This window comes from Physeter macrocephalus, chromosome 8 (assembly GCF_002837175.3).
Source record: "Physeter macrocephalus isolate SW-GA chromosome 8, ASM283717v5, whole genome shotgun sequence".
Taxonomy (NCBI): domain Eukaryota; kingdom Metazoa; phylum Chordata; class Mammalia; order Artiodactyla; family Physeteridae; genus Physeter; species Physeter macrocephalus.
This window is the reverse complement of record NC_041221.1, coordinates 577,720-594,156: the sequence shown is the minus strand read 5'-3', so window position 1 is coordinate 594,156 and position 16,437 is coordinate 577,720. Positions and strand designations below refer to the sequence as shown.

The window sequence follows — 16,437 nt, the reverse complement described above, 5'->3', positions numbered from 1 at the left end:
AAAAAAAAAAAAAAAAAAAAAATCTATAGATGTAACTCATGCATACATATTACTTCTTAAATTAAACCACCAATCACCTCCTTCCAAGGGAAGGGGGAAAAAGGGAAAAAATAAAACCTCTTTCATTGTTTCAAACTATGTCATCCAACAGCTATCAAACCAAAGAACATGATAAAGAACTAACATGCCCTTATTATTACTGGAACTATAGTAATGTTTTACAAAAAAGCATCTATCAAATACAAACGTTTGTACACAAAGTATACAGATCAAGCTTAGTATGATTAATACCATACCATCTACATGTAATTCATGCTAAATTATTAAGACACTCTTTAAATTAACAGATGAAATAACTAAGGGAAAACAAGAAAAAAATTCATAGCTCTGAGAAAATAGTGTAAAGAAAACTCTGTGGGGGGAGGGATAAATTGGAAGACTGGGACTGACATACACACACTACTATATAAAAAACAGATAACTAATAAGAACCTATTGTATAGCACAGGGAACTCTACTCAATATTCTGTAATGACCTATATGGGAAAAAAATATAAAGAAGAGTGGATATATGTATACATATAACTGATTCACTTTGCTGTACAGAAACTAACACATCATTGTAAATCAACTATACTACAATAAAAATTAATTTAAAAATCATTAACTAGTTCTGTACTCAAATAAAAAAGAGGGGTGATAAAAAAAAAGAGAGAAAGAAAACTCTGGATCAGAAGCCACATTCTTACAACCAGTCACTGCTAAGTCATTGCCAAGTGACTAGTCCCACGTCTAGACATCCATGTGGCAGTGAATAAGACTGAATATATGCTGTATTTAACCAGAAGTTATCACATAATGTTATAGAATCATTTTTCTTTTTCCTCTCGGGACCTGGCATTTGATTTAAACAGTTAAACAGCCAATGTGTGAATCCATAACCTGGTTAACAAAATAAATACACCTACTTGAAATAAATGAACACAGAAGTCCTTCAAACTTCATCACGCACTCCTGGTATTTATCATATGGTTGTATAATTGTGTATGGGCTTCCTCCTCCCTCTCTGAGCCGGCTCACATCCCCAGTGATGCAACAGGAGCTGACACATTAATCCCACTTAACGGTGGTAAAACAATGACTTAACAACACACTCATTTTCCGCTCACCTCACATTCTTGTTCTCTGGCTGAACAGGGTTCACTGTCTCCTTCGGTATCCGTCTCAGAGTCGTCTCCCAAGCTAATCACACAAGCGTAGGGACAAGGTTCCTGTTGGGGCTCTGAAACATAGTCATCGTTTCCAATTTCCAAATTGCTAGAACAGCCTTCGGTACTCAGAGTACTCATGAAAGGGCAATTGACAGAACTCAACGTTGTGAAAGTCCTCTGACCCGGTTCTGGGCTCTCACTAATCCTGATACCTAACCAGGGACACTCAGACCGTTTCTGGGAGTAGATCTGTTCTGAGCCATCTTTGGCCACGGCAGGTGATAACTGCATTTGGCAAGGAGAGTCCGTGCTGCAAATGTCACTCCAGAAGCCTTTCGCTAGGTGTTCTGCCACTTCTCGTTCCACGCTACTCAGGTCACTCGAGGCGAGGCTACTATCCTCCCTGGGGCCAGAGTCAGATTTCAAATCTTGACTCTCACTGAAAGTTTTCTCTTCTCGAACATCTGAACCTGACAAAGGCTTTTCTGTTAACACTGTCGTGTTTTGCATACCAGCAAAATTCAAGTCACCATACTGGTCATATGTGTGTAAAAGAGACAGAGAATAGAGCCCATGGGGATCTGTAGAACTGGGGGGAAAAGGAGTCGCTTCTGTTTTTCCTGATGGGCACTGAGAAGCAGGACCTTTCTTCTTGGCTTCTTCATGTTCCATTGCTAATTTTCTTTCTTCACATTTTAAAATCACCTGCAAATCTGCACAGTCCTGGATTCCTCCTAGACACTCATTTTCGGTCGTCTCATTTGGCTGAACAGAAGAAGTGTGAATGTCTTTGACGCTGGATTCTACACTACGGACTCTGTCAGTTCCAAACGCTTTTTGGAATTTTCGGTATTTGGGGCATAAAGATGGCAGAGCCAGAGCAGCATCCTTTCCTAAGCACATGGATTCACATGTTTGACTGGCACTGTCTTGTAGAGGAGGAGATACTTTTGCACTGCCTTGATACCTACGGAGTTTACAGTGAGGAGTCTGAACATTTTTATTTTCCAAAAATTCCTCCACCTCATCAATTTCTAAATCCCTCTGGTCCAAAAGTGAAAATCTAAAATCTGGTTTCTGACAGGGTGATGAGAAGCATTTTTTTCTTGGGCATTCTTGCTGGTCTGCAGTGGAGTCCAAAAACTTGTATTTGAGAAACTGAAAGCAGGACTCCTCAATATCAGGTACACCTAAAAATTCCACACACTTGTACACTTCATCCACATTGTCCTTACTTAGTATCAGTTTAGCAGTGTAGGCAAACTGAATTAAAGGTTCAAATCCTTTAACTGTCACCTGTTAATATACAAAATAAAAACAAATGCATCACATGAAAGCTGCCTAGTAGATAAGTACAAGAGAAGTAGAAGGGTGGCAAGATGAGTAACTCTTTGCGATATTTACAAAACGGGTATTTTAATTTGGTAAGAAAAAATATTCTTCTAGGAAATGTAAAGCTAAGGGAATCTAGAAAAGCATGCTTCTCACAGCTTGTTCATTGGGACCACACCCTTCACTTTATAGACTCCACTCTTAATGACCCATGGAGTATGATTTACTCGTATGAGGTAAAGATATAAACATTACCACAATTTTCCACATTAGCTGAAAGAAATCATCTATGGAATAAAGCAACATGGATACAAGTTGCAACACACAGTCAAGTGCCAGGTGTCTGTTGCCATCCGAGCCCCATGTGGTCACTTTATTCCAAACAACTATAAACTACAACTGCTATAAACTACAGGACGGAAAACAATATATCCAAGGCACTTAAAGTAGTCCTGGTCCATGGTGAATGCACAGTAAATGGTAATTATTATCTTTATTTCATGCCAAAAATGTCTAACAAAACTTCTAAAGATTCAGATTTTAAAAATGATCTAAGTAAAGGTCTAAAACTCATGCCCAGTACTGTTTTAGCAAAGATCCATGGACTCTACGAAATAACACTTTTCAGCAGAAACTTGCACATTTACACTGAACCTGCCTCTGCAAAGTGAGGGGCAAATGAAACCTACTGTAGTGCAGGGAAAGCCTCATTCTGGGCTCAAAATACAAAATTAATATTAAAACAGTGAATTCCCATAAGAGTGATCAATATATAATTTTTTGTGATCTTCTTAAAATACTGCTAAACTGGGAGTACTTAATTAGCTTTTACATGGCTAAAATAAAAAATAGCAACACCAAATACTGATGATGATGTGGAGAAACTGGATCACTCGTGTATTGCTGGTGGGAATGTAAAATGGTGCAGCCACTTCGAAAACCAGTTTGGTAGTTTCTTATAAAACTAAACATGCAACCACCCTATGTCCCAGCAACTGCACTCCTGTTCTTTTATGCCAGAAAAATGAAAACTCATGTTTGTACAAGTGCTCACAGCAACTTTATTTGTAACAGCCAAAAACTGGAATCAGCCTGATTTCCTTCAATAGGTGTATAGCTAAATAAAAACTGGTACACCCACCCTATGGAATACAATAAAAAGGAACACACTACTGATGCATACAACTTTGATAAATCTCAAAGGAATTATGCTAAGCGGAAAAAGGCCAATCCCAAAAGGTCACATACTATTATGATTCCATTTATATAACATTTTTGAAATGACAAGACTTTAGAAAAGGACAGATTAGTGGTTGCCAGGGATTAGGAATGGAGCAAGGGGGTAAGGGAGAGCAGACAGAGGGCAGGAAGGAAGTGGGTGTGATTATAAGAGGGCAACACAAGGGATCCTTGGGTGGGTGCTGAAACTGTTCAGACTGTGGTGGTGGATACATGAACCCACCCAGAAAATGAAACTGTATAGAACTTCATACACACACACAATTTAGTGCAAGTAAAACCAGGGAAGTCTGAATAAGATGGGTGAACTGTATTACTGTCAGAATCCCGGTTGTGATATTGTACTATAATTTTGCAAAATGTTACTATTAGAAGAAACTGGACAAAGTGCAACAAGGGATCTCTCTGCATTATGCCTTACAGCTACGTGTGAATTTATAATTATCTCAATAAATATTTCAATTAAAAAATTTTTAAATAAGTTAAAATAATCAAAAGAGGCTTTTAAGACAGTGAGTTACACAATGACCTTTTCAATCTGTCACTATGATGAAACACTTCAAATATTTGAAAATTTGATTTACATTCAAATTAGAATGAATGAATGCATATACACACACATGCATGCATATACCTTTCCTTCCATGCACATGAATCAAATTTTTCTCTACTTGGAAAGTCATATTAAGTAATTTGAAACTACAGACCATAATAAGGATATCTCCATTATGATACGTGTTGCTACTTTTTAAAAAACAATGGCTAACCTATAGTTGGTCCTTCCTGTCGTTGTCTTGGTTATCATATTATTTGCTCTGACCTCTGCCACAGAACTGACAACCTTTTGATTCCCCAAACTGTAGCTACAGTTTCATGTATGTACGCACGGCCAGCGATAAGGTAAACTGTAGACTTAGTGTCATCACAGAGCAGTCCACACACACCTGTCGTACACAGAGAAGTTCTACATACTTTGTCCAAATTCCTTTTAACAACTTCTAATGTGTGTCCCAATGCCACAAGGCTCAGCATTCTTCTAGCTGTACTTACTAATGAAATCAAGCAAGCTGTTATAAGAGTCAGTGTATACCCAGCACTCCTGCCCAGAGTGAGGTCTCTTGGAGGCAGGATGGTAACAAGTACTTAAATATCTAGGTGCATGAGCTCCACAACAGGCTGGTGGGCGAAAGGTGTGTAAGAACAAGGCTCTATAAGCATAACACAAAATCACCTTTCTTCTGCCAACGCAGAGCCACAATCTCAAGAAGAAAGGGAGAGAAAGAACACTTCTGGAGTACCTAACAGCCACATGTAGACAAAATGAGAAGGCTGGAATGCATAATCTTTTAGGTTTCCTCCAAATTCTAAAATCCTTAGCTAACAGCTGCTTGAAAAACTAATAGATCTGACAACTCTGACTCATAGTGAAAACAATAAAACTAAGCATCACAGTGAGGCTGTCACCTGCAACTCACTCCCAACCCATATCCATGAGGGCGGGTCCTAGAGAAATGGATGTTTTAGAGAACCCTAATCCCTGTCAGTTTCCCATCACAGGAAAAGGTACGAAGGGAGAGAAGAGCACACGGTATGGCCTCTCCCAGCATGGCCTCTCTGAATGTCTGTAATCCACTGGCTGGGTCGTTTCATTAAAAATAACAATGGGTTGGGAATTCCCTGGCAGTCCAGTAGTTAGGACTCTGTGCTCTGCCGAGGGCCTGGGTTCTTTCCCTGGTAGGGGAACTAACATCCCACAAGCAGCACAGCACAGCCGAACAAACAAACAAATAAATAAAATTACAGGGGGTCAAGTTATTCAACTGCTGAACAAATATGCACGCACATCCAAAGTTAATCATTTTACGTGTAAAACGTCATCATTTCTATGAAGAAAGTTAAAGCAATGTGCTGTTGCACAAGCTGGGAACTGCTCCTCGGCCTGAGGATGGGGAGACTGGGTCTTCTTTTAACTTTATAAACCAGGAGAGATTTAATTAAGTTAAATTGAAATCAGGACGACCTCTCCTACCTCTTCCGGCAGAGTGATGCGCAGCTCGGCGTCGGCCTGGCCCGCGAGCCTGGAGTGGAAGTAGGCGCTGCAGGCAGCCAGCACGGCGCGGTGGGCGCGGAAGGGCTGGCCCTCCACCAGCACCGTGATGTCGCACAACACGTCCTTCCGGCGCTGCTCGTCCAGGCTGCGCAGCACGTGGCCGCTGTGCACCGACGACTCGTAGGCGAACACCGCGTTCTCACCCAGCGACATTCTGCGTCACAGGTGGCGTCGGGAGGGTCCGAGAGAGCATGCTTCTGACGGTCATTAATCCTGCCAAGACACAAGCCAGGTGTCACTCGCAGAAAATCTTGGTAAAGAGGTTTGTTAAAGTGACACTAGCAAATAACGATTAAAATACTCATCACTAAAACCCAACTGAAAACAACAGCCTCTCGAGAGCCTGGAAGCATTTATTCACTTTACCTCATTTAAAATTGGTTCTTGATAAGCAGTTTTTCTAACTAATTTTAGGAAAAATGTTCTTAGGGTGAGGGAGGGAAGACCTTTTTGAAGCAAGGATTTCAGGGGTCTCTGAAAATGAGACATTTTGTACGGAGAAAATAGCTCCAAAGAGCAAACAGGGCGGCCGAGAAATTTATGGGTGGCATCCCAATCCTGTTGCTTTAAGACATTAATAGGCGTGTGTACAGATCACCAGAGGTCACACTCTGGGCTTCAGAACAAGGGACACATAATACAAAAGGTAAAGTCCCTCCAGCATGAAGAAGAAAAGGACTTCCCTTGATTGAAAGCCTCAAATCTCTCAGGCCAGATCTTAGTAATGAGTCTTTTTCACATAACAAGTCTTACTTGACACGACAAAATGTAGGCAACAAATAGGACTACTCCACCGTTAAGAACATGGTTTACCACACACAGAAACTCTTGGTTTTCTCAAAATGCTAAAACATAAGAGAAAGTTATCAAAAATGTATATTTTTAAAAATACATACTAACATACGGTAGCCTCCAAACTTTTTTTGATCCGTGCATACTACTGGCAAAAAAAAAAAAAGGCAGCCCCAATATATGTATGTTTGTCCATATAGTTCAGACATGTACCATTCTTATATATTACTTATGCTATAAAACACACAGAGACTGAACGTAAGAGGTTGAAAGAGAAGCTCTACTCTTTTCTTCCGGCCCCCGGTGGCCAGCAGCGAGCACCCCGAGGTGTGTGCGCACCCCACCACGGCATGGCAACCAGAGTGGAGTCTGAAAAGCTCCTCACAGGGGTCATCCCTGCGTGCTTCACTTTTGCTCTTCTGACACCTTATTCACTGCCTGAAACGTGAAGGTCCGCAAAAGTTCAGTGACTGAGTAAATGTTACTGTTTTCAGCTGCTATACTCCAAACAAAAATATAAGGAGAAGTAAGAACTACTAAAGTTCAGACAGACCAGGCCCAAATCATGGGTGAATTCCACCTCAAAGACAGGGTGTCTTAGTAACAAACACATGACGTGCATCCATGAATTCTATTTCACTTACGTGTTTATTTTTAAGGTGCTCATTATAGCTGAAATGTTCAGTTCCTCAGAAATAGTCAACTACAGTAAAATCTCTCACTGTGTGGTTAAACTCTACCGAAGATCAAGGAATCACAACCTATCATTTACTGATTCAGCATACCACATGAAATCATAGCAACTCCAAAATCATGTCCTAGGACTAACTCGACTTTTGGGTTGTGCCCATAGGAGAGGGTAGTAAATTCCCTTTAGCGGTGGGTCTTAATATTTCATCTATCAACACAAGGAATTAGTGTTAGGAGTAGTGGGGAGGAACCATTATTCAAAGAAATTATGTATCTTGTGTGTGTGGTACCACACAGACCACTGCCCTCCACTTAATCTGAAACTGTATACCCTCCCCAGGTAAGCCAGATTCAACAGCTGACCACATGCCTTGCTATGTCCCTGCACAAGTCCCCAGCCTCCTTATTCTTTCCTATCCTCTGCCTTGCAAACCCTTAAAACTATACAAATCTTACCCTCCTACTCTGTTGGTGGTAATGTAAATTGGTGAAGCCACTATGGAAAACAGTGGGGAAATTCCTCAGAAAATTAAGAATAGAAGTACCATATAATCCAACCATTCCACTTCTGGGTATTTATCCAAAATATGAAAACACTAATTGGAAAACATACATACCCCCATGTTCAATGCAGCATTATTTACAATAACCAACATATGGAAACAACATAAATGTCCATCAGTGGATGAATGGATAAAGATGTGGTATATATACACAATGGAATACTATTCGGCCATAAAAAAATGAAATCTTGCCATTTGCAACAATACAAATGGACCTTGAGGGTATAATGTTAAGTGTAAATAGTCAGATGGAGAAAGATAAATACTGTATGATCCCACTCATATATGGAGTCTAAAAGAAAACATAACAAACAAAAACAAAATAAAATTTGTATATACAGAGAATAGACTGCTGGTTACCAGAAGGGAACAGGGTTAGGGGTGAGCAAAATAGATGAAAGTGGTCAGCTGCATGGCTGGTGATGGATGGTAACTAGAGATTTGGCGGTAAGCACTTTGTAATGTACAAAAATGTGGAATTATAATGGTAAACACCTGAAGGTTATATAATGTTTATATAACAATTTTACCTCAATTAAAAAAAACTATATTGAAAGACATTGAGGAACACCTAAATAAATGGAGAGATATGGTCACATAAAACAAAGACCAATTCCTATACCTTCACTCTAGAGCTGCTGTTAGGCCACATGTGTTTGTGTGGCCCACTGCCACGAGTTTGCTCACTACTCGCCTCAAATTCAAGAGAGAGAATTTACTCTTGGCTCAACCCCCCTGTTGAGCCGTTTTGCATGACGGGTTCCCTCATAAGTTCATGGTCAGCTTGCAGATTTGGGCCATATGCCAACACCAAGTCCCATCAGCTGCAGCTGAGAATCAGGCAGTTAACAGCCACCTGGGATGACCCCTCTAAGAAGGGTCAGTCACCCTTAAAGTGGACTGATCTTGCTCCCACCAGAAACCTGGGACTCATCACTAACACCTCCCACACTCGGCCCCAGTGTCCAATCTCTTACTGAGACCTGGTGCCTCGACCTCTTACAGCTGAGACCCATTTGTCTCCGTCTACACCGCCACAACTCCAGTCCAAGCCATCACACTGGCTCTTGCCTAGACAAACGCTGTTTATCCTCTTGCAATGTCTTACAAGCTCACACATGTACAAATATAGTTATATAAAATGAAAAGTGGCACAAAGTTTCACATATCAATATTTTATCCTTACTAGTGCAAAGTAGTCTAATTTCTACTCTGTTCTATTAAAAAAAAATTCCAGCTGTGATCCACTCAAATTTCAAGAACCAATAATGGACCATGACCTCATACACTGAAAACACAAGCCCACTGGCTAACAGAACAGGGTCTAGAATCATACGCTGTCTGGGTTCAAATCCCAGCTCTGCCACTCACTCACTATACGGCCTTGGACAACCTGCTTAACCTTGCTGCGTTGGGTCTTGTTTTCCTCACCTGTAAAACAAGGATAACAGCAGCACTTCACTGGGTTGTTGTAAGGTTTTGACATGAAGAAAATGAGGGTAAAGGGTTGAACACAGTGGCCCAAAGCAAACAAATTATAAATATTAGCTATTAATTAAGATGATAATACAAATAACAAAAGCCTCAGCCTCCTCAAGCCCCTCTTGATCCTCTCCAATTTATTCCCCTATATCAATGTCTCCCTTGCTGAAAACCCCACGTCTTCCAAATTTCTTATGATCTATTCTAAATCCTTAGCATGCCCTCCAGACCTGCCTGTTTTCTATTAATTCAGCCTTGCCTCAAAAGCCTTTGTCTCCCTCTCTCGCTATTCTCCAGCCTGACCTTCCTTCCTTCTCGCCCAAAGGCACCAAGCTCCTTCTGACCTCAGGACCTTTGCACATGCTCTCCCCACTCCCTGGACTTCCACTCTTCAGCTGGCTAACTCCTCACCTTTAGGTCTCAGCGTAAATGTCAAAACCTTGCCTGACTTGTTCTCTGCCATAACTCAAGCATATAACAGAGTACCTGGCCCAATGCAGGTACTTGCTTCTGAACAAATGACTTGGCATTTTTAGTATAAACCCAGAACCCCAATCATCTACATTTTCTTCCAAACACAGTGCAGTCAGCTAGTCCAATACATAAGGGAATAATGCCGCTGAGCCAAGTACTCAGAGAAGATTCCTTGGATAGGTTTTCCAGAGTCAGGAGGAGCAAAAGGGAGGCCCAGCTCTGGGAGCAACTGTCCAAAGGAGAATAAAGGTTGGCAACTATAAACACAGCCAATACAACTACCCGAACTTGGCCTCATTAGCATGGAGCACTACAAAAAGTTGTTCTGAAATTCCATTTTCCTAATTCTGAAAGCCATCTAAGTGGTCAATAATCCAATTTTACCAAATATCAAGAACTAAATAATGACTAAACCAGGTAAGAATGGCACACATCCTTCTAACGTCTGTCACCTTCTATCATTTTTCAAACCTAAACAGTAAGATGTAATACCCACCCCCCAGAGCCTGCCAGACCTACAATTCTGTTAATTTCTTAACACCACATTCAGATTCCTACGTCACACATGAGTTTTTCTATATTCTTGGAAATAGAAACTACTGTTACAGTTCAAAATAAGGTTCACTGACCTGAGCAAATTGCTGATTCATTCAGTAATGCTGATAAAGGATGAACAGGCATTTTAAAGCTTCCTGCATCTCAATTTGGAAATAACTTCTACTCTCTGCTCAATATACACAATATAAATTTAAGTTTTAATAGTTACTTCTTAATGTTTTTGCTTTCAAAATCATTTTTTAAAAGAAATAAGATGGTGTTCCTTTATCACATTTCAATAACTTTAAAGATAATGTACTTAAAAAAAAACTTTTAAAATCCTGAGGTGAATATTGGATCATGGAGCCAGATCTACAATGCTCCATAACAGAAATTCAGAATAAAGATGAAGTTCCATGTATACAGAAGAGCTGGACGTTTATTCACCTCAAGTCTCACAGGACTTCATTGCTTTTTATTCTCAGTGTAGCAGGGCACAGGGAGTAACCTAACACCAAGGGTTCATATAAAAAAAGACTATCATCCGAACATCCTTCATCTTCACTGAACAATGACAAATGTTCTTTCTACAAGTGCCTACCTGTGCCACATAATAAACTAGGTGCCATGAAAACACTAACAAAAGACAGTCCCTACGTTCAAGAAGAACACAACCTGGAGATGTTCAAAATGAAAATGGTACTTAGCGGTGAAAGATGACAATGATCACTATAAACAACTTCCACAGGAATGTGGGCATTCCTAAAGGTATTTGCAGTAAGACTTCAAATAAAAACTACTTTCTGGTCAATTCTCATTTAACCATAATATTCAATTAATGAGAACGACTACTTTCAAAATAGTTGTTAGCCAAGGGAGTGCGTGTGTATGGCTGGGCATGAGAGACTGGTGACCCTGGACATCAGAAATGGCACAACAGGCAAATGTCTTGGCCTTTATATAAAGGCAGTACCCTTCATCTGCAGCCTGGGTGAGTTCCTCCCAACTCTCCTTCTCCTTCTTTCTTGTAGCCATTTGGAATTTCTGCCTTTTTCTCCTTACTCCTTCTGCCTGCCACCACCCATCATCCTGTCAATTACTTTTGCCTCACTCAATTTCAGGGCAGGGTCTTTGGAAAACAGGCAAATTCTTCCTACCACGCCACCCTGCTTGGCTCCCTCTTTAGCTTCAAAATCTGCTAAGCCAGTACCTGTTACAATATACCCAAGATACCAAGAGTTTAAGTGTTCTTAAATTAGGTGAGTCTTATCTTCTATTTTTCAAGAAGATGGCAAAGACCAAACAGTATCGTGTGTTTACACCTTCAGTCCTTTATCTTTTCTTTAAAGGCCTTTAAAAAACATTTTTTTTTTAAATTTAAGGTGGAGATGCTCATAGGAAAGAATCTTTTTAAAGATAAGGGCTCTTCTTGTTATCATCCCCAATTTTGAAAGAACCTTAACATCAAAAATTCTATGGGAGCGGAAATCACAGACAATAACTTAAATCTGCATTCTTCCAATGTTCTAAGACCTGACTTACCAGCCAGAAAGAGCCAGTAGGAATAAATCAGAACCCAAGATTTGCTATTTTCTTTAATCATCTGCAGATCCTAAATATCACACTTGTTTAAACACTGTATCTGATAATCACATTTTCTAAATCCACTTCTCTCAGCCTTATGAAAAAAAATCTTAAATATGACTCGATAAGGTACATGGATGCATATACCAAAAAAAGCTAAAGGAAAACGGAAAACGTAAGTTTGAATTAAGGTAAGTAGCACAGGTGCTTACAGCAGCACCAAAAATGATGACATTGTGTTTTAAGGACTTCTACAGTGACATATGGGAAAACAACCTGACAATCTATGTTAAAATTATGTAACAAAAGATGCTATAGCTTTTTAAAAATGGAGGTGGTGGGGTGAGGGAATCACTACAATTTTTGCAGCTCATGGTTATTACAACAAATGTGAGGTTCTATAGAGAGAAAGTTGGATTTTTTTCCATTTACTTTTCCTATTATTGAAAATTATATATTTAATCATGGATCTTGTTATACTTACTTGGTCTAATTCCATATGTGAAATTATGAAGCTAAAATTATACTTAGAAGGGAGAAGTTTGAATGGTTACAGAAGTTTACAGTTGTTTATGGACTCACCTGGTAACAGATCAGAAACAAAATGTTTTTTTACTTCCCAAATCAACAAATTCAAATTTGTTAACTTCTGGGTAATAAGTTTAAAATAGCTTGGAAGGGAATAAAGGAAGAAAAAAGGAACACAGGAAATCCAAGTACCAGAACTAAAACAAGAGTAACAGATTCTTCTGTTATACCTTCTTACTACAAAAAATTTAAGAAACAATGAAGTCTTTTATTTGTTTAACAGATTTGGCAGCCATGTGATTCTTAATAGGACTGTTACACCTCAATGGAATATGACTATGTTATGAAAACATGAACTAGCAACTAGAATTGGCTTATACCAGTAGAGCTTATTTACTGAATTATATATTTTCTAACATGCACTTGTCAGTCACTATTTTATTTATCAACTTAGAGGTATGATTTTCCTTGAATGAACTGCACTGTTTAAAGCAGAGCATTTAATGAGTTTTGACACTTGTATAAGTGAATGAAACCACCACCACAATCAAGATAAATTTCCATCACTTCTCAAAATTCCACATGCCTCTTTGAGGTCTCTCCCTCCCTGTTCCCCTGGCTCCAGGTAACCAATGATTTGCTTTATGTCACTGTCAATCAGCACGCATTTTCTATGATTTTTATATAAATGGAATCACACATTATGTACTTTGGCTTCGGGTTTCTTTCACTCAGCTTAATGCCAATCAGGTTGCGGACATTAGATGTTTGGGTTTTTTATTGAATACTATTCCATTATATGTATGTACCACCATGTGTTTATCCATTTAATGGTAGATAGACTTTTTATTGTAATAAAGATGGACAACTACATTGTTTCCAGTTTGGGATTATTGTAATAAAGCTTCACTGAACATCTGCATGGACATTACTTCATTTCTCTTGGGTAACTAAATACCTAGCAGTGGAGAAGCTGAGTGATATGGTGGGTTTCTGTTTAACTTCTTAGAAACTGCTAAACACTTTTCCAAATTAACTGTATCATTTTCATTGCTACCAGCAGTGTATGACTACTCCAGCTGCTCCACATTCTCACCAACCTTGGTATTGTCTGTCTTTTTAATCTTAGCTATCCTAATAAATATACAGTGGTATAGAGCTGAGATTTTAGTTTGCATTTCTTGATGGCTAATGATGTTCGGCATCCCTATAAATGCTTATTGGCCATTTGTATATCTTCTTTTGTGAAATGTCTGTTCAATTCTTCTGCCCATTTTTAACTGGGCTGTCTACTTCTTGAGTTGTAAGAGCCAGTAGAATTTTGATTAGAACTGCAGTGAATCTACACAGCAATTTTAGGAGAACCGACAGCTAACAAACTTGAGTCTTCTGATGCATGAACATGACATATCTCCCCATTTACTTAGGTCTTCTTTAATTTCTCTCAGCATTATTCTGATGTTTTTTAGTAAAGAGGGCTTGCATATCTTTTGTTAAATTTATTCCTAAGTATTTTACGGTATTTTGTAGATACTATAAACGGATTTGTTTGTTAAACTTCATTTTCTGGTTTTCTGCTGCTACTATGTAAACATAAAATTGTTTTTTTTTTTAATATTAACCTTAAATTCTCTGCAACCTTACTTAATTCTTATTAGTTCTGACAGTTTCTTTGTAGATTCCTTAGGATTTCTATGTACACAATCATGTCATCTGCAAATAGAGACAGTTTTACTTCTTTCCCATCTTTACACTTACTTCTTTTTTCCCCTTATTGCAATGACTGAATAGTGAGAGTGGTGAGAAAGGGCATCCTTGCCTTCCTGTAAGGAAATTTTTCAATGTTTCACCATGAAATATGATGTTAACTGTAGGTTTTCTAAGCTGAGCAACTGATGGGCAGAAAGGGGGGTGTACTAGTTACTATCCCAGTTAACTTAGGACTCCTATAAGAAACTCAAAGGAGAAAAAAAAAGCAGAGTGAAAACTTCCAACAATTCCCCTGAAGAATAAAATTCCCCAACTCACTCAGCACCCTCTTTCCCACACCACTTTCAAAGTATTCACCCCAGACATCTATAAGATCCCACAATCAGGGGCTAGAGATAAGAAGGACAGAGATTAATCATCAGAGAGCACACCTATGACTGACTCTCTCAGAACCTCACAAACATGGCAGCTGGCTGCTCTAGAGAGCACCAGAGGTGGACAGCACAGAATAGTATTTTATAGCTTGATGGCAACCCTGCCAGTTGGGCAAATTACTTTACATCTCTCTGACAATTCCCTTTTTTTGGGGGGGGTGGGGAGAAGTAAGGGACAGAATAGTACTTTTCGTTGGGAGGATCAAATGAAATAATATACATAATGTCCTTAAGACAGTGCCTGACACACACAAGTGCTCTGTAATTGTTAATTATTATTTGAATTCGATGTTAGAAATGTTTCTGGAAACACAAAAGAACCCAAATAGCCAAAGCAATCTTGAAAAAGAAAAACAGAGGTGCAGGAATCAGGTTCCCTAACTTCAGACTATACTACAAAGCTACAGTAATCAATACAGTATGGTACTGGCACAAGAACAGAAATATAGATCAATGGAAGAGGATAGAAACCCAAAAACAAACCTACGCACCTATGGTCAATTAATCTATGACAAAGGAGACAAAAATATACAATGGAGAAAAGACAGCCTCTTCAATAAGTGGTGCTGGGACAATTGGACAGCTATATGTAAAAGAATGAAATTAGAACATTCTCTTACACTACACACAAAAATAAACTCAAAATGGATTAAAGACCTAAGTGTAAGAACAGATACTATAAAACTAGAGGAAAACACAGGCAGAACACTCTTAGATATACATTGCAGCAATATCTTTTTGGATCCATCTCCTAGAGTAATGGAAATAAAAACAAAAACAAACAAACAGGACCTAATGAAACTTAAAAGCTTTTGCACAGCAAAGGAAACCATAAATAAAACAAAACAAAATGACAACCTACAGAATGGGAGAAAATATTTGCAAATGATGCAACCAACAAGGGATTAATCTCCAAAACGTACAAATAGTTCATACAGCTCAATATCCAAAAAACAAATAATCCAATCAAAAATGGCAGAAGATCTAAACAGACATTTCTCCAAAGACATACAGATGGCCAGAAGGCACATGAAAAGATGCTCAACATCGCTAATAATTAGGGAAATGCAAATCAGAATTACAATGAGGTTATCACCTCACACCGGTCAGAATGGCCATCATCAAAAACTCTACAAATAATAAATGCTGGAGAGAGTGTAGAGAAAAAGGAACCCTCCTTCACTGTTGGTGAGAATGTAAATTGGTACAGCCACTAAACAGAACAGTATGGAGGTTCCTTAAAAAACTAAAAATAGAGCTACCATATGATCCTGCAATCCCACTCCTGGGCATATATCCAGAGAAAAACACAATTTGAAAAGATAAATACACCCCAATGCTCACGGCAGCCCTATTTACAATAGCCAAGACATGGAAGCAACCTAAATGTCCATCGACAGAGGAATGGATAAAGAAGATGTGATACACACCCACACACACACACACACACACACACCATTGAGTATTATTCAGCCATAAAAAAAGAATGAAATAATGCCATTTGCAGCAACAAGGATGAACCTAGAGATTATCATACTAAGTGAAGTAAGCCAGAGAGAGAAAGACAAACATTATATGATATCACTTACATGTGCAATCTAAAAAAAAGAAAAGATACAAATGAATTTATATACAAAACAGAAATAGACCCACAGACATAGAAAACAAACTTATGGTTACCAAAGGGGAAAGTTGGGGGGGAGGGATAAATTAGGAGTTTGGGATTAATAGTGTGTATCTACACACTATTA

At 38.9% G+C, this 16,437-nt stretch overlaps 1 protein-coding gene across 1 annotated transcript in view; it reads right to left on the bottom strand.

Moving 5' to 3' along the window:
- Positions 1-16,437, bottom strand: part of BACH1 (BTB domain and CNC homolog 1) — a 45,237-nt gene that overhangs the window by 15,733 nt on the left and 13,067 nt on the right. Inside the window, exons 2-3 of the mRNA XM_024120152.3 lie at positions 5,812-6,105; positions 1,170-2,507 (exon numbers count right to left, since the gene is read on the bottom strand). Coding sequence (XP_023975920.1) covers positions 1,170-2,507; positions 5,812-6,045 — 1,572 coding nt within the window. The 5' untranslated portion in view covers positions 6,046-6,105. The remainder of the gene's footprint in view (positions 1-1,169; positions 2,508-5,811; positions 6,106-16,437) is intronic.